This window comes from Pinus tabuliformis, chromosome 9 (genome assembly GCF_031772625.1).
Source record: "Pinus tabuliformis cultivar Carrire ecotype Pingquan chromosome 9, CPIR1, whole genome shotgun sequence".
In the NCBI taxonomy this organism is placed as follows: domain Eukaryota; kingdom Viridiplantae; phylum Streptophyta; class Pinopsida; order Pinales; family Pinaceae; genus Pinus; species Pinus tabuliformis.
The window spans coordinates 410,098,773-410,124,799 of NC_142307.1; the positions used below are offsets into that span (position 1 = coordinate 410,098,773).

The 26,027-nt window shown below is 41.1% G+C and overlaps 1 protein-coding gene across 1 annotated transcript in view; it reads right to left on the bottom strand.

The window, feature by feature from the left end:
* Positions 1–24,524, bottom strand: part of LOC149148901 (tropinone reductase homolog At5g06060-like) — a 250,140-nt gene extending 225,616 nt beyond the window's left edge. The window contains exon 1 of the mRNA XM_089437917.1: positions 24,148–24,524. Coding sequence (XP_089294043.1) covers positions 24,148–24,233 — 86 coding nt within the window. The 5' untranslated portion in view covers positions 24,234–24,524. The remainder of the gene's footprint in view (positions 1–24,147) is intronic.
* Positions 24,525–26,027: the final 1,503 nt, after the last annotated feature.

Here is a 26,027-nt window from a genome sequence, read left to right on the forward strand (position 1 = left end):
ATGGTATCAGAGCTGAGGTAGAGACAAAGCCCAAGCAAGAGTGAAAGAGCAATCACCGAAGACAATTAGGAAAGGACAAAAGGATCAATGGGTTCCTCATCCCTCTTCAAATTCACCGAGGGTGAAATTGAAGCAGAGAATATTATCAGTATGGCGCAGTGGAATATGGCCTACCTAAAGATCACTTTATTGAGAAGACCGGATCTCAGGGTGGAAGGAAAGGAAGATAACTTGTTCAGCCATTATGGGAAGGAGTGTCTGAATGGCAGGGACACATCACTTTATGATGATAACAATCATTCCAGGGACATCTTCAATGGTCAAAGGAATGACAGGTAATGCAAGTCATCAAGGAAACGGCTAACTCTTCAAAGAAAGCAAGGAACCCCAGGTATGAAGAATCAAATGTTGTTTCTCATAAGATAAAGAAGCGTTATCTTGTATTGGCCCTCTCCTTCAGATTCTTTGGGAAAGTGGCTTATTAATTGTAGTGCCCCAAAGCACTTCAACAGATAGAAGGATGCTCTCACCAATTTGGTAGAGAAGGAAACAATTGTGGGATTATACTTGAAGCCGATGCCACCTATCCCAGAAAGGGTGTAGGAAATGTTACCCCTAAATTGAACAAGGGTAACCCGATTCATTTACAGAATCTCTTTTATGTACTTGATCGCAAGAAGAACCTGGTGTCCATTTCGGCAATGGAAGTCAAAGGTTTCAAGGTGGCATTCATCGATGGAAAGGTACGTGTTTGAAAATAGAATTTTCAAAGATGCTTTTACTCGTGGGTTCAGGATTGGCAATTTGTACCAAGTTGCAGGATGGTCCATTGGGGACCATGTCAGTTGACACATCTCATCTATAGCACCGGAGGTCTATTATGGGGCCCTACCCGATGTGAGTCAGATGGTAACAAGGATGCCTGAATTCAAGAAGAGCATGAAGGTACATGTCTGAGATGTACCGAAGAAAAATCTTACAAGGGGACCATTCCCCTCATGTAGCAGCGCCACAGGTTTGGAACAACACGAGGGGTTTGAGATTCATGATTGGTAATCTCATGTGTGCAGGTGGAAGAAAGCTCTCTATGGCTTGAAGCAAAACACCCCGAGCTTAGTATGAGAGGATTGATAGTTGTCAGATGAAGCTGAGATTCACTAAGAGTGAAGCCGATCCAAACCATTGTTTGAAGGTTGCGGATAATAGACCTCTCATATCGACACCTTCTAAGAACGACCTATCACTGGTAGGTGCAGACCCTCTCAGTTGCAGAAATAAGAGGGAGTTAGATTTCGGATGTGGAATGGTAAACTACAACCCCGTGACCACCTCGAGGATCTTAACTTTCAGAAGTTATATGGTGATGATGCTGGACCAGATTTGGGAAATGCCTCTGAGTTTCATAAACTCATCTGCATTGATGTTCTTGGTGAACTTCCGTCCGTATATATGCTTTGCAGTTAGCATGGTGAGCTCATATTTGGTTGAGCCTCACTAGATTGGTGCCAAGAATATTTTGAGATATCTTCAAGGCACAACCTCTCATGGATTGAGATACACTGTCAGAAATATGAAGCTGAGTGATTATTCGAATGCTTACTGGGCAGGCAGTGTGGAGGATCACTAGAGCACTTCTTAGTGTTGGTTCTCTTTGGATTCTGCTTCGACATCATGGATGAGCAGGAAGCAGAAGTCGATTGCTATAAGCACCACAGAGACCAAATACATAGCTACGAGTATGATCTCGTGTGAAGTTGTCTGGTTGTGGAAGCTCATCAGTGAGTTGTTTGTACACATGATGAATACCACTATGATTCTTTGTGACAACCAGGGGGGACTCAATTATTGAGGAATCTCGTATTCGATGATTGCTCCAGCAGATGGACATCTAATACTACCTTATCTGGAATATGGTAAGTCGATGAGCAAGGAGGCTCCATCGCATTGAGACTGATGTACAGGTCGCAGACACTTTGTCAAAGCCCCGAGGAAAGATCAAATTTGTGATTTTCCCGAACAACTTGGAGTCGTTGAGAGACCTTTGTAAAAGGGTCCTGCATGTTGCATGCATTGAGCTCTAGGAGCTCTGGGGGGCTTGGGATACCTACTGAAGCAACATACAACCACAAGGCAACTCACCCTCCCCTGGTGGTGCACTATGTACAGGGTGACAGATTCAACCTTTCCCTGTGATACCTCGTGGCGACTATGGAACAGGATGATTAGTCCTCCTGTGGGCCAGGATGATTAGTTCTCCTGTGGGCCAGGATGATTAATTCTCCTGTGGCAACTATGGAATAGGATGATTAGTTCTCCTGTGGGTTGGGATGATTAGTTCTCCCGTGGCAACTGTGGGACAGGATGATTCGTTCTCCTGTGGACAGGATGATTAGTTCTCATGTGGAGGCATCCTACCCATGCAGTCTATGACTCATGGGAAGTACCTCTCATCTGATCAATGAGCAGGGAAATGGGGTTAGGGACCATAATAGTACTATCGATGGACGCATAGTTGTATCTACTATACTCCCTATGCTAGGATGACCTCCAACTGATCTGGGATCAGTATGAGTGGTTTGAGACACTCTCTTGTGATATTGATCTGGGATCAATAAAACTGACTTCGGGTCAGTAAGAGTGGTATGACACACTCTCTTCATATGAAACTGACTTCGGGTCAGTAGAGAATGGTATGAGACATTCTCGATCAATTCTTCTTCTTCATGGTTCAACAGAGCAAAACTGAGCAGAGTAGAGCTCAGCAAAGTAGAACTGAGCAGAGCCCAACTGAGCAAAGCAGAGCAATGTCGGGCACTGATGGCAGAGATAGTACAGTCGAACATATGGATCAGCGGATGGAGTTCTCCCTAGTTGAGAGGGAGTGTTAAAATTGGCAACTAGGGCCAAACTCCATGCGGGTCATCTTATTTATGGCAGCTGATATTTTTCTTGGATCCCTCTCATCGAGAAGTGTAGGATTGATCTAAAGATCATCCGATTCCGGTAAGTATTCATGGAGTTCTGAATTTATTTGTGTTATAAGACAATTCGTCAAGGTCGGCCAGTAACCAAATAAACCCCTCATGTGCTTAACGTTTTAGTATAAAAGGAGATGACTTGAGAGTCATTTTACACGCAACTTCTCTCTTGATTTCTCTCCACTTGTCTTGGGTTTTAGTGTGAGAGAAATCTAAGAGGAAGAAGCCCTAACGTTGCCCTATGGAGAAGCCCTAACGCTGCCCTATGGAGAAGAGTTAATGCTGCCCCATGGAGAAGCCCTAACGCTGCCCTATCGAGAAGCCCTAATGCTGCCCCATGGAGAAGCCCTAACGCTGCCCTATCGAGAAGCCCTAATGCTGCCCTATGGAGAAGAGCTAACGCTGCCCTATGGAGAAGCCCTAACCCTGCCCTATGCAAAAGAGCTAACACTGCCCTATGGAGAAGCCCTAACGCTGCCCTATGGGGAAGAGCTAACGCTACCCTATGAATAAGCCCTAATGCTGCCCTATGGAGATTCCCTAAACGTTGGTCTATCCTGCCATAGCCGCAAGTCCATGATGCCCTAGCCGCTAGCCACTTCAAGTGACCGAATTGTTGGATGGAGGGCCAAGAGGGCACGCTACAAGGCCTAGTAGATGAGGAACTAAACACTGGAAATTAAGTGACTGTTTGGGCACGTTGAGGAGACCGAAAGCTACAGCAAGCATGGTGCTGCAAAATTGGGACAGCAGCATGGTACAGCAATGCAAATTGGGACAGCAAGCATGGTGTTGCAAATTGGGACAGCAAGCATGGTGTTGCAATAACAATTGGGACAGAAGCAAGTACATAGTGCTGCAATGTTTCATGGTGGACACATAGGACAGCAAATACATAGTGCTGCAATGTTTCATGGTGGACAAATACGACAGCAAGAACATAGTGCTGCAATGTTTCATGGTGGATACATAGGACAGCAAGTACATTGTGCAGCAGTGGCACAATGGGACAGCCAGTACATTGTGCAGCAGTGGCGCAATGGGACAGCCATGACATTGAGCAGCAGTGACACAAAGGGACAGCCATGACATTGTGCAACAGTGGCACAATGGGACAGCAAGCATGTGCAGCATGGTGTTGCACGATGAGGTGCAACATGATGACAGGATGCAGCACGATGATAGGTGAAGAAGTCACCTTGGAGAATTAGTTGAAGCAGCTTGTCTTCAACTGATCTCGTGTATCATCTTGTTAGAGATGATCTATGCTCTTATCTAGATAAGTCAAAGTGTTGACTTCTGTTGTAAATGTACAATATCTCCCTCTCCCTCTGTTGAACTATTGAAGAACATATAAGAAGAATTGATCAAGGGTTTCCCCACATTGGGGTTTGTCCCTGGCTCGCGCCACATCTTATGTCCTCTTGTCTTGGCTTGTCTTCTGCGATTTATGTTTATGTTCCATTTGTAGTTTATTTTAATTCTGATGTGATTGCTAATCTGGAAAAGATATTGAGCTAACTGTGATATTTGAAATAAATTGCTCTAAGCATAGAACATAGCTAAAATTAACATATCGCTAATGGTTCGTTGACATATCCCAGTGGTTCATTTCCTATGGCTCACATGTACATTACAATGGCTTGTTTCTTATGGTACACATTGCTCTGTGGCTCTCATTCCTTGGCACAATGGCTCACGCATATCTATAGTGGCTTGCTATTATATGAAGTGGCTCGCACTTACGCTCTCCAGCTCACTCGCTCTTATGTTTTGTGGCTCACTATAATCAACAGTTGCTCACTATAATCTACAGTGGCTTGTATACTTTGAATAGAGGCTCGATATACATGTTTTGTGTCTCATTATTATACTCTGTGGACTCGCTTTACAATGGCATGTACATACATTGGCCCGTATATGTTATCTATATACAGTGGATCGCTCCATACAATCGCTCGCTCTTACATACAATGGATCGCTCCATACGATAAATCGCTCTTACATTCAATGGATCGCTCTTACATATCGTGGCTCAGATCTCTTTCTAGTGGCAAGGCTCGCGTATATCTTTGTGGTTTGAACATTTGTCAAAGAAGCTCACACTCTTCCCTGTGGCTCGCATTCTAATCTTTGTAGCTTGAATCACCTATGGCAAGCATCTCCATAACTCGCATTCTTCAGTAGTGATCCCTATAGCTCGCATTCTATGTGTGTGGCTCATAATGTTTATCTCCGAGATTGCAAACTATATATATCCCTGAGATCTCAGACTTCAAACACCTTTGTAGATCATATTTGAAATCACCTCTGTGGACCGTATTTGACATTACCTATATGGTTCGTATCACAGTGACTTCGTTTTTGTTTTATGGCTCATTCTCTGTAGCATTGCTTATGTTATGGACTCGACCATTGTGACTCGGTTTCTCTGAGCTCGTTTTGTATCTATGGATTGCACTATACCTACGAGTCATACCATTGTCCCTATAACATTGTCATCACAGCAAACTTAACAAGAATTAACCTTGATCAATATGGCTATGACCTTGATACATATGTAAATGGAAGCATCCTTCAACATAACCTTGACATGGCAGTAACCCTAATATGGTAGTAAACTCATGGTAGTGACCTATTGATATATGACAGAGATCTTTGCACCTATGACAGTGATGACTGGGGCCACGATAGAAGTGCATATTACAGTGATGATGACACTTGACAGTGATGATATTGATGACACTTACTGCAGTGACAAGGATGATGCTACTTGAGACAGTGATATGATAACAGCTCTCTTGGACTTGTTTGATTATCGAAGATCAAATCGTTCAGTTCACAAAAGAAGTTGTGAACTAACTTGGGTTGGCCCTAGGTGGCCTGATGTGATTGATGTATCTCATTCTTATTGTACTTTGTACTTTAGCTGAACATTTGATGAACATCTAATAGAAAAAGAATTTGGTTGGGTTTTCCCCCTTGTGGGGTTTTCCCTTTATCTCTGACCTAAATCTCGGTGTCTCTATTGTGTATGCTTTTCTTCTGTTGTTTCTTTTTGTTCTCATGCATTGGTGATGTTATTGTTCTCTCTGCATAATTGCTAATAATAATGATATGATGTTATGGGGTGAATGTAATGAAAATGTTGAAAGTTTGAAAATGAAATTATCTATACAATAGAACAATCTGGCCCTAAAAATTAACTTCATGGAAACACTGAGTTAAATGAAATCTCCTTAATAAATTAAATTTAAACCTTTTATTATCACTATACTGCAAACAAATGTTCCAGAGCCAATGGAAATCCAAAATAGGTAAGCTACAAAATAGTGCAATGGTATTGAATTGGAGCCAAGGTGCCAACTCTTTTGTAGCCTCCTATTCAAGAGTAGCGAAGGCCAAACAAGCAACCCCCTAGACTCTTATTGCTATCTAAAATCTATTTATCAAATCGAGCATGTCCTTCTAGATGTCATACACTAAGACACAAGCACGCTGTATCCAGAGTCAAACTCTCTCAAGATGGGAAATTACTAGGGAGTGCCTCTGCCAACAAAACTATGAGAATATGATATGCAACTGACGAAATTCTAAAGAAAGAGTTCAGAGGCCATCTAGAAGGCATTTCCAACTTGGCATTGTCATTGGATTCCCGCTACATTTGCTCTACCTCTAATGACAAAACCCTATGCATCTTAATCTCTGACAATCAAGCGGTAACACTCTAATTGGGGGGATTTGCAATTGGACTCACTTGATCTAACATTCATTCATACATCTTCCTGCATTGCTTAGAGTAGCAGAAGCATTGTTCAAACATATGCAAAGAGAAGCACCTGCATGTGATGGACCTCAAGCTTGCTCACATCTTGCATACATGTGGGAAAATGGAAGTTTGGGTCATGGCTGTAATTCTCCTCAAAACTAACACAGACAAAGAACTGACCACGAGAGAAGACAGTAAATGTTTAATGAGCACACACACAGAGAATCTTAGCAAAGGGAAGAAAAATTGCTTATGGAGTTAACCTAGTTTTCATCCCATGATAAGAAAACAGAGGTGTTCATGATTTCATATACTTCGTAGCCTCAGATTCCATGTTGGCTTGAGTTCCTTGGTAGATTCTCTCAAAGTTACAAAGAGACGAATTGTTTCATGGAAGATTACAAGAGCTTGCACGAGAATACTAGTCATCAAACATTCCTTCAACTTAGTTTCCACTCCCAAATTGGTGCAACTGCGATTCAAAGGTCCACTCAAATCGACATAAGAGGCAATAGCAATCAACACAATTGTTCAATAATTCCTCATGAAGAACCAAACTCAAATCCAATTCCCAAAATATTTTGAGAAGGAAGAGGAAGTAGACCATTCAGAATGGAGTGTAAGAGCAGAACACAACATTGCACAAAGTTGTTGAGCTTGTGGGTGCACCTCCCACTATGGTCGCCAATTACAAATGTACAAGATCACTGCAATATCCCATTAAGAAGCATCCACTAGATTCCACACATCATCTGGATGTAGGAGATCATCGAGAATAGGTGACATATGGTTTCCAATTGCAATTTTGCAAATTGATGCACTAGATTTATAATACGCACACTTTACTTGAAGTGATGTAGCGATCACTGGTATTATGGCTCCACCATTGATGGAGGATCAAGCAACAATATTACTGTGCGATTACTAACAATGCCATTGTAACAGTTTCAATTTTTAGGCTTTCAGAGGACAAGACAAAATGTGAGAAGAAACTGCTTGTTGGTACGACAAAGCCACTTTGCGTTGTGTTTTGATAAAAATTGCAACTACTAAAGGAATCCCTAAGCACTCATACGTGCAACACTAAACAAAAAAGTGAAGAAAACCAAATGCCCATGTTGATCAGACCACAAACCCGTGGTTGAGAAAAGGCCACACACCTGTGGCTCACAAACCAGTTCGATTTCTCAAGAAACCCTGTGGTCTAATACCAATGTTGGAACACAAACAAAATAGACAAGAAATAGATAAGCTTGTGATGCCAATATTATTCATATGATACACATAAATACACAAATTCACGACCCTTGGTCTCATAGTCCAAGAGGCCTCTTGGACTTCTATGACTGTTGGTGTTCACTTGAGGCTTTTTTTAATTTTTCCTTCCTCACAAGTGAATAAGCCAAATTTACATAACACCAAAGGATTATGTTTCCAACAAAAGTGAAGTTGTGATGAAATAGAAATATACAAATTACCTAGGAACAATAATAGAAATGTAACATAATATAATTTTCACTAGGAAAATACAGCACCATGCTAGAGGACACTTAACAACTAACATATGAACTAACCATGCAACAGCGAAGTGCAAGTAGTGACTAGAACAAGACCGGGTGATCTCCCAAACACTAATCCATGAAGAATGCCTCCATCAAACTAAAAAGAACATGATGAATAGCCAAAGCAACTCCCACCATAACAGCGTATTCAAATCCCTTGGGAGCCTAGAACCATCGCACATGAACAAACATAGCACTCCCAAGTGGATGCTCCACAACCATCAAATACGCAATAAGAGAATAGTCAAAAGGCATGCAAACGTAAGATGATCACAACCATCAAATATGCAATAAGAGAGTAGTCAAAAGGCATGCAAATGTAAGATAATCCTCAAACCACCAAGCATGATCATCCCAAAAAGGAGAAATGAATCTCCTCCATTCCAAGTACTCAACCAAACCAATGTAAGTGTTGGCATTATGATACAGGTGTTGTCCTTGATGGCAACTCACTCAGAGGTATGATACAAGTGTTGTCCTTGGTGGCAACTCACTTAGATGACAGATCATAGTGCAGCAGGTCAAGAGAGAGTTATACGCAGGTTAACCTTGATGAAAGTGCGTATACACGCGGATGAGCAAAACAGAAGACGCGTATACGTACACACGCAGGTTCACAGAAGGAAAGGCGCGTACATGTTGGAAAACTAAGTTTTGGTCCGTGGTATTTGGTCCATGGTATTTTGGTATTGGTCCATGGTATTTGGTCCGAAGTGTTGACCCCAGGTATTGGGTCCAAGGTATTGGTTCTACATGGTTTTGGACCATGGTATTAAGAGAAGCCTAAACCTATATAAGGAGAAGATCATTAGGCCAAGAGGTGTGAAAAGTGCAAGTGATGAATATATAATGAAGCATGAGATCTAGTATGCTGGTTATGGGTTTGTGATGCTTTGACTTGATCTGAATCAAGGAGGCACCTATGCGGTTGACAAAGGTTGATGGACCAGGATCATGAAGACTACAGTGCATTATCATTATATGGTATGATCATGAATAGATTTGAATACTGACACATGTCTTATCCTTCATATCTTATGTTCTGGGTATATCTGAAGTTGAAATAGCAGGGAAAGTATAAGTAATTATTTTCAGATCTGTACGCGGGTTATCTCTAGTGAAAAGGCATATACACGTTGGTTCGACACGGTCAAGTAGCGTATACATTATGAGTTTTGATATTTCAGGTCGTTATTGGTTCTAGTGGTTGTTGCAGAGTTCTAGGTTGTGGTCTGTATTCTGGTAACTGTGTTTTGATGACTGGGTTTCAGTGATTCAGTATTGGGTGATTCAGAGATTGATGATGTAGGTATAGTTGATGATTGTATTGTAGTGGTGATTGTTTTGTATTTATGGATCTAGTCTGAAAATTTATGAAACGTGGTCCTTGGAAGAAAAGAGAAGGATGTAGCCTTCTGTAGGCCAGCACCTACGTACTAGTACATCAGCTAGTACAAGAGCTAAGGGGGTTGTAGCTCCCTTCCAGGAGAGTCTGGAGAACGAGAGAAGGTTTAAGCCTTCTGCAAGTAGAAGCCTGCGTACTGGTATAAGACTGCACCAGTACAGAACCATTGTAAAAAGAAGTTTCTTATTAAAGGAAGATAGAGACGAATTGCAGCAGGTGATTTTCACCCACATTGGGTTTCCACCTTACATCTTGGTGTTCATGTGTGTTGCTTATGTGTGATGATCTGTTCTGTTTTACTACTCCTGTTTACTGTTCATATGGTTAATGCACTCATTAAGGATCAACTAACTGAATCATAAGTTTATTGGATATACACTTGTTGCATTACACACAGTTGCGTATACACGCAGTTTACCTTAACTGAAGTAGCGTATATGAATCTGAATATGGAAATGAAAAAGTTCTATTGATTTGATAATACTGATTCACCCCCCCCCCTCTCAGTATTATTTCCAACAATTGGTGTCAGAGCATATACTTCAAATAATGCATTGTTGGCATTATGGTTAGAAGTCTTTGGTGATGATGCTTATGTGGCTTGATCAAAAGAATGGTATTGCAGGTTACAGGACTGAATGCTGATGCTTATGGTACAGATCATATATTGGCTGATGACTATCATGGTCTTGAATAGATTGTTGGTCTTTGTTATAAATACCTTGCATGTGCTCAGGGGGAGCATGGATGGATTGGTACATCTTGGCATGTACAAAGGGGGAGCTCAATCAGAGATTTCAGCAGGTACTTAGGGGGAGTATGGACAGCAGAAGGTATACCCAGGGAGAGAACTTCTTGGTCTGCCCTTTGCCCTTGATGTCAAAGGGGGAGAGTGACTTGGAGTGGTGGTTGCCATCAAGTCCAAAGGGGGAGATTGTTGGCATTATGATACAGGTGTTGTCCTTGATGGCAACTCACTTAGAGGTATGATACAAGTGTTGTCCTTGGTGGCAACTCACTCAGATGACAAATCATAGTGCAGCAGGTCAAGAGAGAGTTATACGCAGGTTAACCTTAATGAAAGTGCGTGTACACGCGGATGAGCAGAACAGAAGACGCGTATACGTACACACGCAAGTTCACAGAAGAAAAGGCGCATACATGTTGGAAAACTAAGTTTTGGTCCGTGGTATTTGGTCCATGGTATTTTGGTATTGGTCCATGGTATTTGGTCCTAAGTGTTGACCCCAGGTATTGGTTCTACATGGTTTTGGACCATGGTATTAAGAGAAGCCTAAAACTATATAAGGAGAAGATCATTGGGCCAAGAGCTGTGAAAAGTGCAAGTGATGAATATTTGATAAAGCGTGAGATCTAATATGCTGGTTATGGGTTTGTGATGCTTTGATTCGATCTGAATCAAGGAGGCACCTATGCAGTTGACAAAGGTTGATGGATAGGGATCATGAAGACTACAGTGCATTATCATTATATGGTATGATCATGAATAGATCTGAATACTGACACATGTCTTATCCTTCATATCTTATGTTCTGGGTATATCTGAAGTTGAAATAGCAGCGAAAGTATAAGTAATTATTTTCAGATCTGTACGCGGGTTATCTCTGGTGAAATGGCATATACACGCTGGTTCGACACGGTCAAGTAGTATATACATTATGAGTTTTGATATTTCAGGTTGCTATTGGTTCTAGTGGTTGTTGCAGAGTTCTAGGCTCTGGTCTGTGTTCTGGTAACTGTGTTTTGATGACAGGGTTTCAGTGATTCAGTATTGGGTGATTCAGAGATTGATGATGTAGGTATAGTTGATGATTGTATTGCAGTGGTGATTGTTTTGTATTTATGGATCCAGTCTGAAAATTTATGAAACATGGTCCTTGGAAGAAAAGAGAAGGTTGTAGCCTTCTGTAGGCCAGCACCTACGTACTAGTACATCAGCTAGTACAGGAGCTACGGGGGTTGAAGCTCCCTTCCAGGAGAGTCTGGAGAACGAAAGAAGGTTGTAGCCTTCTGCAGGTAGAAGCCTGCGTACTGGTATAAGACTGCCCCAATGCAGAACCATTGTAAAAAGAAGTTTCTTATGAAAGGAAGATAGAGACGAATTGTAGCAGGTGGTTTTCACCCACATTGGGTTTCCACCTTACATCTTGGTGTTCATGTGTGTTACTTATGTGTGATGATCTGTTCTGTTTTACTGCTCCTGTTTACTGTTCATATGGTTAATGCACTCATTAAGGATCAACTAACTGAATCATAAGTTTACTAGATATACGCTTGTTGCATTACACACAGTTGCGTATACATGCGGTTTGCCTTAATTGAAGTAGCGTATATGAATCTGAATATGGAAATGAAAAGTTATATTGATTTGGTTATACTGATTCACCCCCCCTCTCAGTGTTATTTCCAACAGTAAGCGCCATCCTCAAAGGTTGCCATCCTACAAATCTTTGAATCATGGGAAAACCTGCCTTCTTTGTTGTAGTATTTTATTGATTTATTGATTGAGCTTGAGCAATTGAATCTTTTACAAGCAATTTGTCACACTAAGAACAACCTTGTTCTCTCATTGAACTAGCTTGGACTCACCCTAGAAATCTTGTGATCCCTACTCCTAATCCTTTGCACACTAGCAGCCCTATTTCCTAGTGCACTAGGGCCTATTTCCTTGCGCACAAAATCTCCTATTTTGTAGCGCAAATAGCTCCTATTTCTGTGTGCACTTGGTCTCCTATTATTTAGGATGCAACTCCTAAATCCTAACGCAAGTCTACTCACTAAACCCATTCGTTCTTGCTCCTCAAGGCTATGCACACCACAAGCAAAGAGCTCTCACACAAACTCATGCACTCAACATTGAATCATATTTGTGCCTTTGTCCTTCTTTTATAGATTTGATCCATGCTATAATAGGCAAGTTACAAATTAAAACCTAGAGTTGTGATTGGCTAGTTAACTAAGTCGGATTGGTTCTCTCTCCAATCATCACTGGAGTTATAACTTGTTCTTCCTTCAATCAAACACTGAATTTCCCAACTCGTCCTTTCTAAACTCGAACTGCCACTCGATCTTGTAATCAAACTGAAGAAGGGACCACGTAACTGGTCCTCCAACACTATACATGAATTCATGAAGTTATTCCCGCAAACTGGAAATAATCTCACCATCTCCATGAACTCGCTCCATGGCAAAAGAAAGACACCTCGTGGTCTTTCTGGCTAAGGCACGAGCCAAAGAAGACCTTCCACTTGCTACAATTTACAACACAATGTGGGGTAACATGCCCAAAATGAAAGAGGATGTAGATCAATAAATCCAAGGAGGCATACTTTGTTGCACCAGCAAGCCCAGTAATAGAAAGCAAGGTCTATAACGTCCCTTACATTTACTTGATAGACTATGGGAAAGCATCTACATGGGATTTCACGAGTGATTTTCCAAAATCTAAGAGGAAACATGACAATTATTTGTGGTAGTTAACAAGTTTAGTATGATGTGATTTCTTATGCCTTGTAAAAATACTATCAAGGGACAAGATGCAACAAACATGTTATTTGAAAAGGTCTAGTTCCCTTTGGGATACCAAGGAGCATCATCTCAATTAGAGGTACCAAATTTCTCAATGCCTTTTGGACTACGTGTGAAAATTTCAAAACAGAAATTCTATTATTGCGGCAACTGATTTATTTTACCTACTTATTTCTCAACAAGTTATTTATGAAATTCCTCAGTAAATATTAAAATAAATTCTACAGTAGATATCACACCATTATACAAAAACAAATATATGCACAAGAATCAAACACATCAACACAGTTATTTTTGGACAATTGTCCCTAGAAAAACCCAATGTGGGAAAACCGGTGCAGCAGAGGAGGGTTTTATTAATCTTCAGCAACAATCGCTTTTACAGAAAAATTTGCATAGACACTGGGAGAAAACACCTGAGACTTTTCTCCAAGACTTTCTAACACCCTGGAGGACTTCCTTTCCCTACTGCGTTAGCCCTGCGTCATTATGCATGGCTTTGCGTTGTTTTGTCCTTCTCTGCGTCATTCACTGAGTCTCTGTGAACTGCGTCTCCCTTTGCGCTATCTCTCAGAGTCCCTGTATCACCTCTTCTGAGCTCCCTGACTACTGCTAATCACCCCCTCTTCCTCCACCCTGCAACTCTCCCTCTGAAATCGATTTCACCCTCTTTGAAAATCGATTTTTCTTGGGATACTGAGTATCTGCTGGTGTATCTCCAAATGACCCTCAAGTCTTCTCTTATACTTTTCCTATTGATGAATCAATGGCCGAGATTAAGTCTCTAATCAACGGCTAAGATTAAAACAAACTTGATCCTCGTCTCTTAGAAGCTTCTCATCCTTATCTTTATTAATACCCATTAATATTTTTATTTTCCTAAGTTTAGACTTAGGAACCCATTAAAAATATTAATTATTTTAATAACTCCTCATCTGGATGGAATTTCTCAAAACGATTTCTGGGTCTTGGAGATCTTATGTGCTTTAGCCTCTCCACCAATTTTCATGGCTAGAGCACATCCGATGCTACCACAAATCAACACTACGCATTGGGAGATTTGAGGAGATCTACATCTTTCCATCCATGGATATATGGGGAAACAAAAGTAATGAACAAATCAATGGTTTAGCTTTTCAAGAGTTACAATCATAAGCATCCAATGACCTAGGACCTAGGGCTATATTTTAATTTTTTTTCAACAGTCCTATAAGAAAGTAATCCACACTTCCACCAATAAATCGTCTTTTCAATCTTGCTTTTAATCCATCATCATTAATGTTGTATATGAACAACAAAGAGTGAGGGACGACACCACAAGACAAGCATTCAAGGTTGACAATCATTGATAAGATCAGGTAGATCCATTTGTGAGTACAAGAGACATTGAAGAAGTCACAAGGAAAGTATAAGGCCTATCATGAGCTACACAGAGTTAGGAAGACATTCAAGGTGGGATACAATGTTCGATTGCATCTTAATAAAGAAAGGCTACACAATCCTCATAAGAAGATCAAGAATTTACCATATATTCCTTTTGAAGCCTTGGAGAAGGTAGGTGATAATGCCTACAAACTCAATCTACCTCCATATGTGCACATTTGCTTAATAATGAATGTGGAAGATCTAAAACTCTCTGAAACTTCTATGTTAGACCAAAAAAATAACATGCAAATCTTACCTAACATAGAGGAATTAGCAAAAAAAGCTCAAGCAAAGTTAAAAAAGGATGTGGAATTGCAAAAGAAAACCAAGACAACTAGATGAGGGCAACATGAACACTAGAAAATTGGTTGAAAGGAAAACTTCCGGGCAAGGTTAAATGGTACTTGTTGTAGTGGCTACAACCACCCTCCAAAATTTTACCTTAACTTCGTTTCGGAGCCTCCCTACCAACCATCCTTAGCAGCTTGTCTTGCACTGTCAAGCACACAAGCTTCAGCTGAGTTTCAGTGGCCTGCTGGCCTGTGCATGTCAGTTTGCTTGTCTCCCTCCCACAGGCCAGCATTCCGGATTTAGACTATTTGTTGGCTGAGACACTCCCCCAGAAAATTGCGCAATTCTGTAGGGGAACCAGCCTTCCCTCCAGAAATTGCGCAAATCAGTTGGGCAGCCTGTTGGGCTCTAGAATTCCGTAGAACAGTCAGGCAATCCTCCTTCAAAAAACTGCGCAATCTGACCCAGCACTGGGCCTCAGCCCATAAATTGCGCAATTCTGTGATGCAGTAACCTGCTCAGCCCAGAAATTGTGAAATGCTTGACAAACAACCAGCTCTGCTCAGCCCAAGAACTGCGCAAATTTTCATCCTAGACTCACAAACCGATGCATGTGCCTTCAGGGTTGACCGATTCCCTCCGGGACCAAGCAAAACTGATTTGTAGACATGGATTGCTTTTCCCAAAATAGCAAAAGGCAGCATGCAAAGGCATCCCTAAATCTAAGGGATCTATTTTTAGCAGTTGGAGGTTACATGCATAGATCGATTTAGAAACCTCTCTCCAAGTGTCATTTTTTCCTAGATTTGTGGCATGCGCGTCATAACCTCGATCTTATCAAAACTTATGAACCGAACGCTGCAGATCTCATTCCTCAGATCGATCTTATAGCTTTGACATCCCACATCGCACCCAGGAGTCTTTGGCACTTTCAGCTTTGCTGTCTTAGGGTGAGTCGGCTTCTCATGTCTTGCGCTGCGTTTCTATTGCTTTTTGTGTTTCGCTTCGTGTAAGTGTTGTCTACTTGATTTCAACGAGCGCTTGCTAACGTTTTGATGTATGTTAGCTTGTAGAAGCATCGTTTCAGTTTTTTTTTGCATCTCATTGTTGTCGCATGCACAACAATGTTTTCGCACCGACGATCACCGTCGCAATGACCCGCTTCACGCACATGCATGTTTTCTCGTTTTCTGAATCCTGCACTTATTGTTTGCATGCATGATCATTCACTTTTGTTTACACTCAGTTTCACCATGCATTCAGACTTATCATTTTTCAGTCGCTCGTCGGCGAGTCTGAGCTGCGTTAGCCCGAACCTTACCCTGCACGGCCAGCATTGCACATTTCTGGAAGTGAAGGCTCTGCCTTTCCTCCAGAAATTGGGCAAGTCTAGCCCAACACTGACCTCCAGGCTTGCATTGCACAATTCTGGGAGGCAGTGCATTGCTGGCCCCAGAAACTGCCCAATGTAGTTTTGTTAATTTTAGATATGTTCTATGCTTAGGGCAATTTATTTCAATTTTCATAGTTAGCTCAATATCTTTTCCAGATTAGCAATCACATCAGCATTAAAGTAAATTGCAGATAGAACATAAACACAGATCGCAAAAGACAAGCCAAGACAATGTGGCGCTAGCCAGGGACAAACCCCAATGTGGGGAAACCCTTGATCAATTCTTTTTATATGTTCTTCAATAGTTCAATAAAGAGAGAGAAAGATAGTACATATACAACAAAAGTCAACACGTTGACTTATCTAAATAAGAGCATAGATCATCTCTAAGTAGATGATACATGAGGTAGCTGAACTCAGTTGAAGACATGTTGCTTCAACTAATTCTCCAAGGTGACTCCATCACCTATCATTGTGTTGTACCTCGTCATCACGCTCCACCTCACTGTGTTGCACCATGTTGCACCCATCATCACTATGTTGGACCTCATTACCATGCTGCACACATCATACTGCTGCACCTTATGCTACGCCTTCCTGCACTACAACATCTTGATGTACCTTATCATCTTGCTACACTCACCAGTGCTGCCTCATACTCTACCTCAATGTACTGCATCATGTACCATTGTTGTCCTATGTGCCATTGCAACATCATGCTTGTCACCATGTGCTTTCTGCACCTTGCCCAATGTGCTTGCAGCACCATGCTTGCCACCATGTGCTTGTTGTACCTTGCTTACCATATTGCTGTCCCAATTGGCTATTGCTGCACCATGTCATGCAGCGTTCCCATTTGTTATTGTTGTCCCATTGTTAGCATGCCATTGTTCTATCCCAATTGTTGTTGTTGTCCCAATTGTTAGCAGTTGTCCCATTTGTTACAGTTGTCCCATTGTTAGCATGCCATTGTTGTTGTCCCATCATTGTTGTTGTCCCAATTGTTACTGTTGTCCCAATTGCTAGAAACTGTCCCATTTGTTACTGTTGTCCCAATTGCTAGCATTGTTGTGATTGCATTTCTAGTTAGGGTATGTGCCACTGCCCTTAACCCAACACATAGCAAGACTAGCCCTCTAGTGTTGCAGCCAGCCTTGAAGAGGCTCCTCCCATGCCACGTTATCCTCTCAAAGCAGCCATGAAATAACTCCAACAGCTTGCTATGGCATGCGGCCTAGCTTGCTGTAGCTTTCAGCCTCCTCAACGTGCCCAAACAGCCACTCAAATTCCAGCATTTAGCTTCTCTCTACTTGGCCTAGCAGCCTGCCTTCTCAGCCCTAGATCCTTGGTCCTCCATCCATCAATTCAATCACTTGAAGTGACCTGCGGCTACGGCATCATGGACCTGTTGTTAGGGCATCATAGTAACCCTTCTTGACTACGGTTAGGGCTTGTAGAGACCAGCGTATAGGGTAGCGTGTAGGCTTCCTTCTTGACTGCGTCTAGGGCTTGTAAAGACCAGCGTATAGGGCAATGTGTAGGCTTCCTTCTTGATTGCGTCTAGGACTTGTAGAGACCACCATATAGGGCAGCGTGTAGGCTTCCTTCTTGACTGCATCTAGGGCTTCCTCTCTTAAATTTCTCTTCCACTAAAACCCAGAACAAGTGGAGAGAAATCAAGAATGAAGTGTGTAGAAATGACTATCAAGTCACCTCTTTTTATACTAAAACGTTGAGCACATGTGTGGGTTATTTGGTTGCTGGCCAACCTTGATGAATTGTCTTATAACATAAATAAATTCATAACTCCATGAATACTTATCGGAATCAGATGATCTTTAGTTCAATCCTACACCTCTCGATGAGAGGAGTCCAAGAAAAATATTAGCTCCCATAAATAAGATGACCCACATGGAGTTTGGTCCTAGTTGCCAATTTTAACACTCCCTCTCAACTAGGGAGAACTCTATCCGCTCATCCATCTATCAGACTGTACTATCTCTACCATCAGTGTCCTACACTGCTCTGCGTTGCTTTTCTCTGCACTGCTCTGCTTTGCTGAACCATGAAGAAGAAGAATTGATCGAGAATGTCTCATACCATTCTCTACTAACCCGAACTCAGTTCCATATGAAGAGAGTGTGTCATACCACTCTTACTGATCCCAGATCATTTTCAAGAGAGTGAGTCATATCACTCTGATAGACTCTTTCTGTATATGTATGTATGAATCTTACTAAAATGTGTTGTTGGTTTAACCATCACTTTGGATTGTTGGTTCACCTTCCTTCCAGCTTGTGATGCATCTTTGATCGCGTGTTCCCTTCTAAGCTACATGTTTCCACAGGTTTCCAAGGGGCGCACTCATTCCACCTTCCGTGTGTTAGAACCATTCATGTACCTTCCTTGGCTTGCTGCGCACGTCACACCCTTGCTACCAACAAGGACATCTTACTTACCTCTGCGCGCAACCATAGTCAAGGCGATACCGTACGACCCACTGTCGGGACTCCTACACCAAACGGTCTGAGGTCTAGTTGAGACTTCTTACCAGGGAGATCCCCTGACATGTTGCCAGGTCCAACACCGTCAATGGTACCCTAGGGAGAAGGTAGAGGAGAAGATTCCTTACCTCCTTAGTTTTGGGGGACCAAAAGCCTCCCAAAATGGGGAAGTGTGATAAAAAGTGAATCAATATATAATCTGTGTATATTTTGGTAACTTTTGAGTGGAAAATTTGTAGATAAAGGCTTATAGGGCGCATTTTAGGCGCAGGTCCAGTTTTGGCAATTTGCATTCTTGAGACCATTAAGGCATTAAATGGTCATTTTTGGTGCCAAAACTTTGGGAACAAAGTTCACAGCCTCTCGATGTTGTTCTACGCAAGCTCTAAAGGCATAAAGATCACCTTAATAGGAGTTCGTATGAGGAAGTTGACTCTTGCAAGTTAACCTATGTCGTTGACCACCAAGGTCCCATTGTCCCAAGTGGATGCCACATTAGCTCCCATTACTCACATAAGGACCTAGTCATATGTTGACTTTTAGGAAGATCCTAGAGGGTCCAAAACCCTAGGCCTTATCGAAATTGAGACATGCAAAAAGGCTAGCCCTAACCCTAGATGGCAATCAAAACATGCTGAACACTAGGCCACTAGGAAAGGATGAGGCTATAATCTTGTTGTATTGATTTACTATTCCCTGGTTGGGCAGAATAATGGAGCGGGATATTGGAGTAAAAGAGAGAAAGTCGAAGACCCTATAGCAGCCTTATAGGCCACAATATCCATGGTAAAGTTCAACTCTCTTTGTATTTGCAATTCATAACTAAGAATAAAAGAGAGCAAGGCATAGTCATTACCTTTTGGCTGGGTTTTTCCCGTATTGGGTTTCATAGGGTACATCTTGTCTTGATTGTTGTGGATTGTATGGTATTTTTTCTAACTCCTTTTATTTTAGTCTCAATTTATTTTAGTATTTTGTGCATGTTACCCACCATTTTGTGGGTGATATCCTTAGGAGAAAAAAATTCTCCAAGATGGTCCTCAGTCGGCAACTAGTAGCCCCTTGCAGCCACCAACTAGCTCATTGTGCTATTTCTTTGCCACCTGAGCCAACCATGTGGTCCCTTACCCATTTGCCATGATCGTATGTTTGAAGGTGGGCCTCCCAAACCTAAAGGTATGCCTTGTCATTTGATAATTGAGTATTGTAGTTTGCTTATCATGGACACTTCTGGGCATGGATTAGTGGGGGGATTCGGCGGAAAGAATGGGTTAGGTCTGTGCCTTAGACCCCTTTTGGATATTAACTTTGCATTCTAGTCCCATGGGATCTCTTTTACTAACCATTTGGCTTTAGGGATGGTATCTCATGGGAAACCCCAATTTTGGTTGTGTGGTCCCACTCCCTTATCCGATTATATTACCCTCTTTCCACTCATTATTACTCCATTCATCATTTCTCCCACCTGGGTCCACATTCCTCCACTGGATCCACATAGGGTTAGCTTACCCCTTCCCCTTGCCCACACCTTGGGTCAGGCCTGGAATGATGCCCGGAGGTTGATGCAACTAAAAAGAAAGATAAAAGCATATTTGGCCACATTCAATAGGAAAATCTACCACAAAATGCAAAAGATGGTCGGGACAAACACATTTAGCACGTGGGCAAAAGCCAATATATGAGCTCTACCCCATCATCATGGCCACCACCCTGGTTCCTACAAGTTCTATGAGCCTCTTTCATCACATAGGAATCCATGATTGTCCCAACCCTTAGTGGGCAATGAACTGCCCTACCTTTAAAGGGGGGTATTCACTGCTATATCTTATGCATCATGCTCTTACCCCTTGAGCCCCGAGCAGTTAATCAAAGAAAATCATAAAAAATGCAAAAGACATATAAAGAAGGGTGGAAAAATCAAGGTCGAGACACCTCATGTACCACCTCATGTACCATGATTGCTCCCTCCTATACATTATAAACCCAAATGTGGGCTTCCCTATTATTAGTTACCCTTGTACCCCAAGCATGTGACCTAGGGTTGCCCCTTCTCATCCCTTACTTCATTCACCTATCTGTCACATGCCACCACCTTTTGAAGGATTTACCTTGAACATATTATCCCCTTTAGAAGTAGAAACGACCTAATAGGATACTTGGTTAACCCTATTTGGAGTTTAGGAGACACTGGCACATCCTGAAACCCATTATGGGAGGGCAGGCCATTATGAAGTCCCCACCTGTGGTCCATGGTTGGTAAGCTCATTTACTCAATTTTCCTAATGACTTGTTGTACTGGAAGGCTAGGGGACGCATTGAACCTTATGCAGGATTGCAAATGGTCTCCATCTTGGATTTGGTCTCCCTATACGAGGTCCTAATCCTCCAAAGGCCTACATTGGCACATGTAGGGTGTCTGTTGAGAGCCATGGGCCTCCACAGCAATAGACAACATTCCATGGATCCCTGAGGAGGATCAGAGATGCTCAAGATACTCCCAATAGACGAGGATGATGCACTTGGTTCACCTTTGCCCAGTCGGCCCCACAGATGTACCATGCACTTGGCAGCTGACCCAGGGCTTGTAGGACCCAAGGCTTGTAGGATGATGTTGCATCCCCTACACCATCATCAGAGCCCTTGCAGACGATCTATAGGCATCCTCGACTCATTTGGAAACCCATGAGGTTATTATTGTGCCCCCACACCCTTTGGGAGCACCATAGGCTTATTGTTTGGAGAACAAGGGGCCAACCCCTTTTCCATCACGTTTGAGGGTCCTACTCTTCATTATGGCATGCATGTGTTGGACATTGGATAAACCAACGTTCCCCGTGTGTTTCGTGATATGGACTAACCGCCTCATGTGGATCCTTATCTCTGACAATGCGATCGTTGACTAACACCTACGGGTTTTGGTCTAACAAGAATCATGATTCTCAACAGCATGGACCTCATTAGGCCTCTTAGAGGGCCCTACGACATGCATAGATTATTATTTGACCTCTTCAGAGGCTTAGTTTTTCATTTGTGAGCTAGTTTGGTGGGCTTGTCACCAAAAGTTAGATTATTAAAAAAATATTTTATTTTTGGGGCTTATGTAGGCAGAGGCTAATTCGAACTTCTCATTAGTGTATAAATACAAGTGATATGAGTTCATTTGCTTATCATCACTTTGGATTGGATCTCTTCTCTCTCTTGAGAATTTTGCACTTTTTCTTGGAGCATGAATTGGAGCTTTACAGATGAATTTTGATGTGTGGATTTGGTTTGTCTTGTCTTGGAGCTTCTCTATTGTCAAATTGTAGATGGTTGGATGGATATGCTCTATTACATGTAAGTACATGTGTTTGATGTTATTCTTGTTTTATTTTGACATATACATTGTACTGGGATTTTCGCTAATTTTAGGGCTAATTGTTGCATGCATTTACTGCTTAAATTGTAGAATTTTGTCTCTATATAGCACCTTTCAATGTATGGGCCATGTAATTTGGAAGAAATCTTGTACGGGTAATTCTATGAATGAATTCATATTGATAAGCCATCACCTTTTGCACATCGAAGTATAAAAGCTGCAAGATTGCTTCTATTTGAACTAAAAGGCTAACGAAGTGGTCTTGAGGCCTCCTTGACCAAGAACCAAAGGTGCTCACTCATATTCATCATAGAATCCATTCTCCCAAGACTAAGGCACTGATCTACCAAGAGGTGGTCACCTAAAATCAAACCTTTTTCACCTTTTCCTAGGTCTAGCCAAGTTGGGTCACCTAGGGCATCATTTTCCCGACAAGATAGCCCTCCAAAAAAGTTTGATCTCCAAGCCTCTACTGCGCTACTATTCCCTCAAGACCTCCTCCAAACTTGAGGCGATTCTAACGATGGAGTTGTGAAAAAGCTAAGCCCTAGCTCCAAGATCAAACTTTGCCCTAACATCCCCAGCGCTAGTACCTTAAATGATCAATTCAACACCTTTTAAGTGAATAGTCTTTCTTTGATCCTTTCTCTTACCTTGTCTCGGCTGAGAACATCATTGGTTGCTAAAATATTTTCTCCTAACCTAGACTGAGTCCACCTAGCCCCGTGTGGTCCTGTTCCTTTGAAAGAGCAATTCTTCAAGAACCACCCGCGATACGAATTTCAACAAGGATTTTAGGGATTGGGAAACTCCTTCACAAGTCATATCCCATAGACCTAACCCTCAAATCCTCCACCCCTTCTCCTAGAAGACATAGTACCTTGCTTAGAAAGCAAGCAAACTCTATCTGTCAACCTCTTCAGGAAAGGAATCATTTGGGTCACTGCACATTCATTCCATTGACTTATCCTTCATTGGTGACTCCATAATATACCAAGTCTCCTCCCATCGGTGAAAGTCCATATTACATAAATAGTAGGGAGCCTTCGCTAAGGTGACAGTGGGCAAAGTCTCCATTTGTTGCCCTTGGTTTAGCGTTTACCCTTTAGGGAACGCCTTTGGGTTCCCTGCTACTTTGAGTGGTAATAGTGCACTAAGCTAATAATATTAACTCTTGATCTTTAATAAAACACTGCATAACAAAAAGTTTGCAAAAACTTGTAAGATCTATTGTGAAGCATTGCTCCAATGGAATATCCACAGCAATTTACAGATCATAAACAAGAAAAGAAATGGGCTGGAGAATATTTTATTTCAGTGGACTCTCTTAGACTTAGATGCCAGCTCATGCCACTGCATAGGTACACCACAGCAAGAATATAACCTTGGTGGTGGATTCTTTGGCACTTTATTAACATCACTAGTGAAGAAATTACCTTCTGATTTTATTTTAAACTGGGTTCTTTTAATTACCCTATGGATTCTGTAAGGTTCCCATTCCCAATCTTTGTAAACGTTTTGAATGTTGGCCTGAATGTTATACATGACTTAGATACAACTAAGCCCTAATACCCAGCTGAATATCACACGTATATAAATGCCTGCGCTCTCAATTTATTGGACAGACACATAGATGACAGCCAGAAAATGTCTCTTTCTTCAGCATTGAAAGTTAACCACACAGCCATTCCTTGTTCCCTTGAGGTCGCTTCCTTGCAGAACTATGTCAAATCCTAATTAACCCATTTTAAAATTTGTCTACAATCACTTCAAATTACGTTCAGAAAATGAACCAAAAAGCACCATTTATTTCAAAGATGGAGACAGCAACATTTTCAATAAATTATTCGAGAAAACTATAGAATGACTGTGGAATCAAATAAAAGCGTTTCTGGATTGGAAGTTTAATGTACCCAATTCCTTTTGTACCGCCAGTGACTAGGGCTGTCATGCCTTGCAGCGACCATCTCTGTTGTCTGCTACTTGAACTCTCCCTCATCCTACTCTATGCGCATGAAAAAATACAACCCAACTTTGCAAAACAATTGATGAAATGAGTTCTCGGGATCCTATATATTATCTCCTTGGCGCGCAGCAACAGACAAATGCAAGGCCAGCGGAAAAAATCTAAACTTAACTGAAGGAGTGGTATTGCAAAACAAACAGATACTGAAGCCTCCAATCGATGATGATTCCTCAGCAGAATAATTAAAGCTTTGTGATCTATACAAAATATATGCATAGCACAGAAGTGGATAAACTAGCATTTGCACTGGATGTTGCAAAGGAAACGCGGTAAGGCATAAATTGAAGAACACAAATGCAACAATAAAATACTTTGATAACTGTTCCGCCTTCCCACTCCTGGACTGTTTAATCACTAGCTTCTGCTGCTTATGAATCTTGGCGCTGATTTCCATTTCTGACTCTGATTTGTTTCTTGACAGGTAATTCGAATTGGTTATGGGATGTTATACCATACTAATTCCAATATGGGAGTTCCAAGGCATTTTTTTAAAATGTGGATGTGACAAAAGGTTGTTGTGGAAGGTGTTGTTTGTATATGGGAAATTTCATGATCATTGTGTATAATCATAATGTTGATAGATAGGTCTACTAAGTAGTTCTAGTTAATGGGGCATTGATTTGAGCATTCAATATATTTTTAATTCTTTATTAAAGTATTCTTTTGTTGTATTTGTGTTCTTCAATTTATGCCTTACTAGGTTTCCTTTGCAACATTTGGTGCAAATGCTAGTATAATTCCTTATAATGATTGCTTTTACCATTTATAGTTCTTTCGTATGAATGTGCTTATATCCAAATTAACACACTTTGTAAAGTTTATTTGTACTAATTGAAATTAGTTCACACCTCTCATTAACTTTTTAATTAAATTTTATATGGAGTAGAATTCTTTAAGGTTAATGTTTAATTTATCCAATTTTGTTAGTTTGTTAGATAAAAATAATTAATTCGAATTGAATAAAAACTATTTAAAATATTGTTTCTACTAAGCTCATACTTTCATTTTAATATGTTTTTGACGCAATTTACTCTTTCATAAATTCGACTATTCTGGAATCACATTAATTGTTAATTTTCTAATTTCATAAACTCAAATGCGATTCTCAAAACTTGAATACACAACCTAAAAGCATGATAAATGTATAAAATTAATTCATATTATAAAATTAATATGAACCACTGTGAGTATATTTTCAAGATAAGAAAAATTCCCAATATGATATTTATGTAAGCTTATATAGTGAATAAATATCAAGCTTATAGAAAGAAAGAAAGAAAGAAATTATTTTAACGTCCACGAGGCTAAAGATAGCCTATGGGACAGATTGCTTCTTCATCTGCTTGATATATTCGGCCCTTTTTTTGTGAAGCTTCACAATAAATGCTCCCATCTTCTCGACAAACCCCTCGTTAAATAGATTATCCCAAGAGCTAGTTGTCAGCGTATCTACATAACTTTCCATGTTGTCTTTGAAGGCCTCACATTCTAAAATGAAATGTTTTTCTGTTTCCACTTTTCCGGAAGAACAAAAAATGCATACCCTTTCCTCCCACACTTCCTTTGGCCTTTTCCAGCGCCCTGTTTCACAACGGAGTTGATGAGAATTAGTCCTTAACTGAGCAATAAGAATTTTGGCTCTCCAAGAAATATTGGCCTCTATGTATGCTTTTGGTTGATGATTATGAGTGGAATTAAACACTTCAATATAGTAATTTTTCTTTCTTCCTAGCTCCTTCTCCCAAGTACATTTGTGGAACTTTTCCA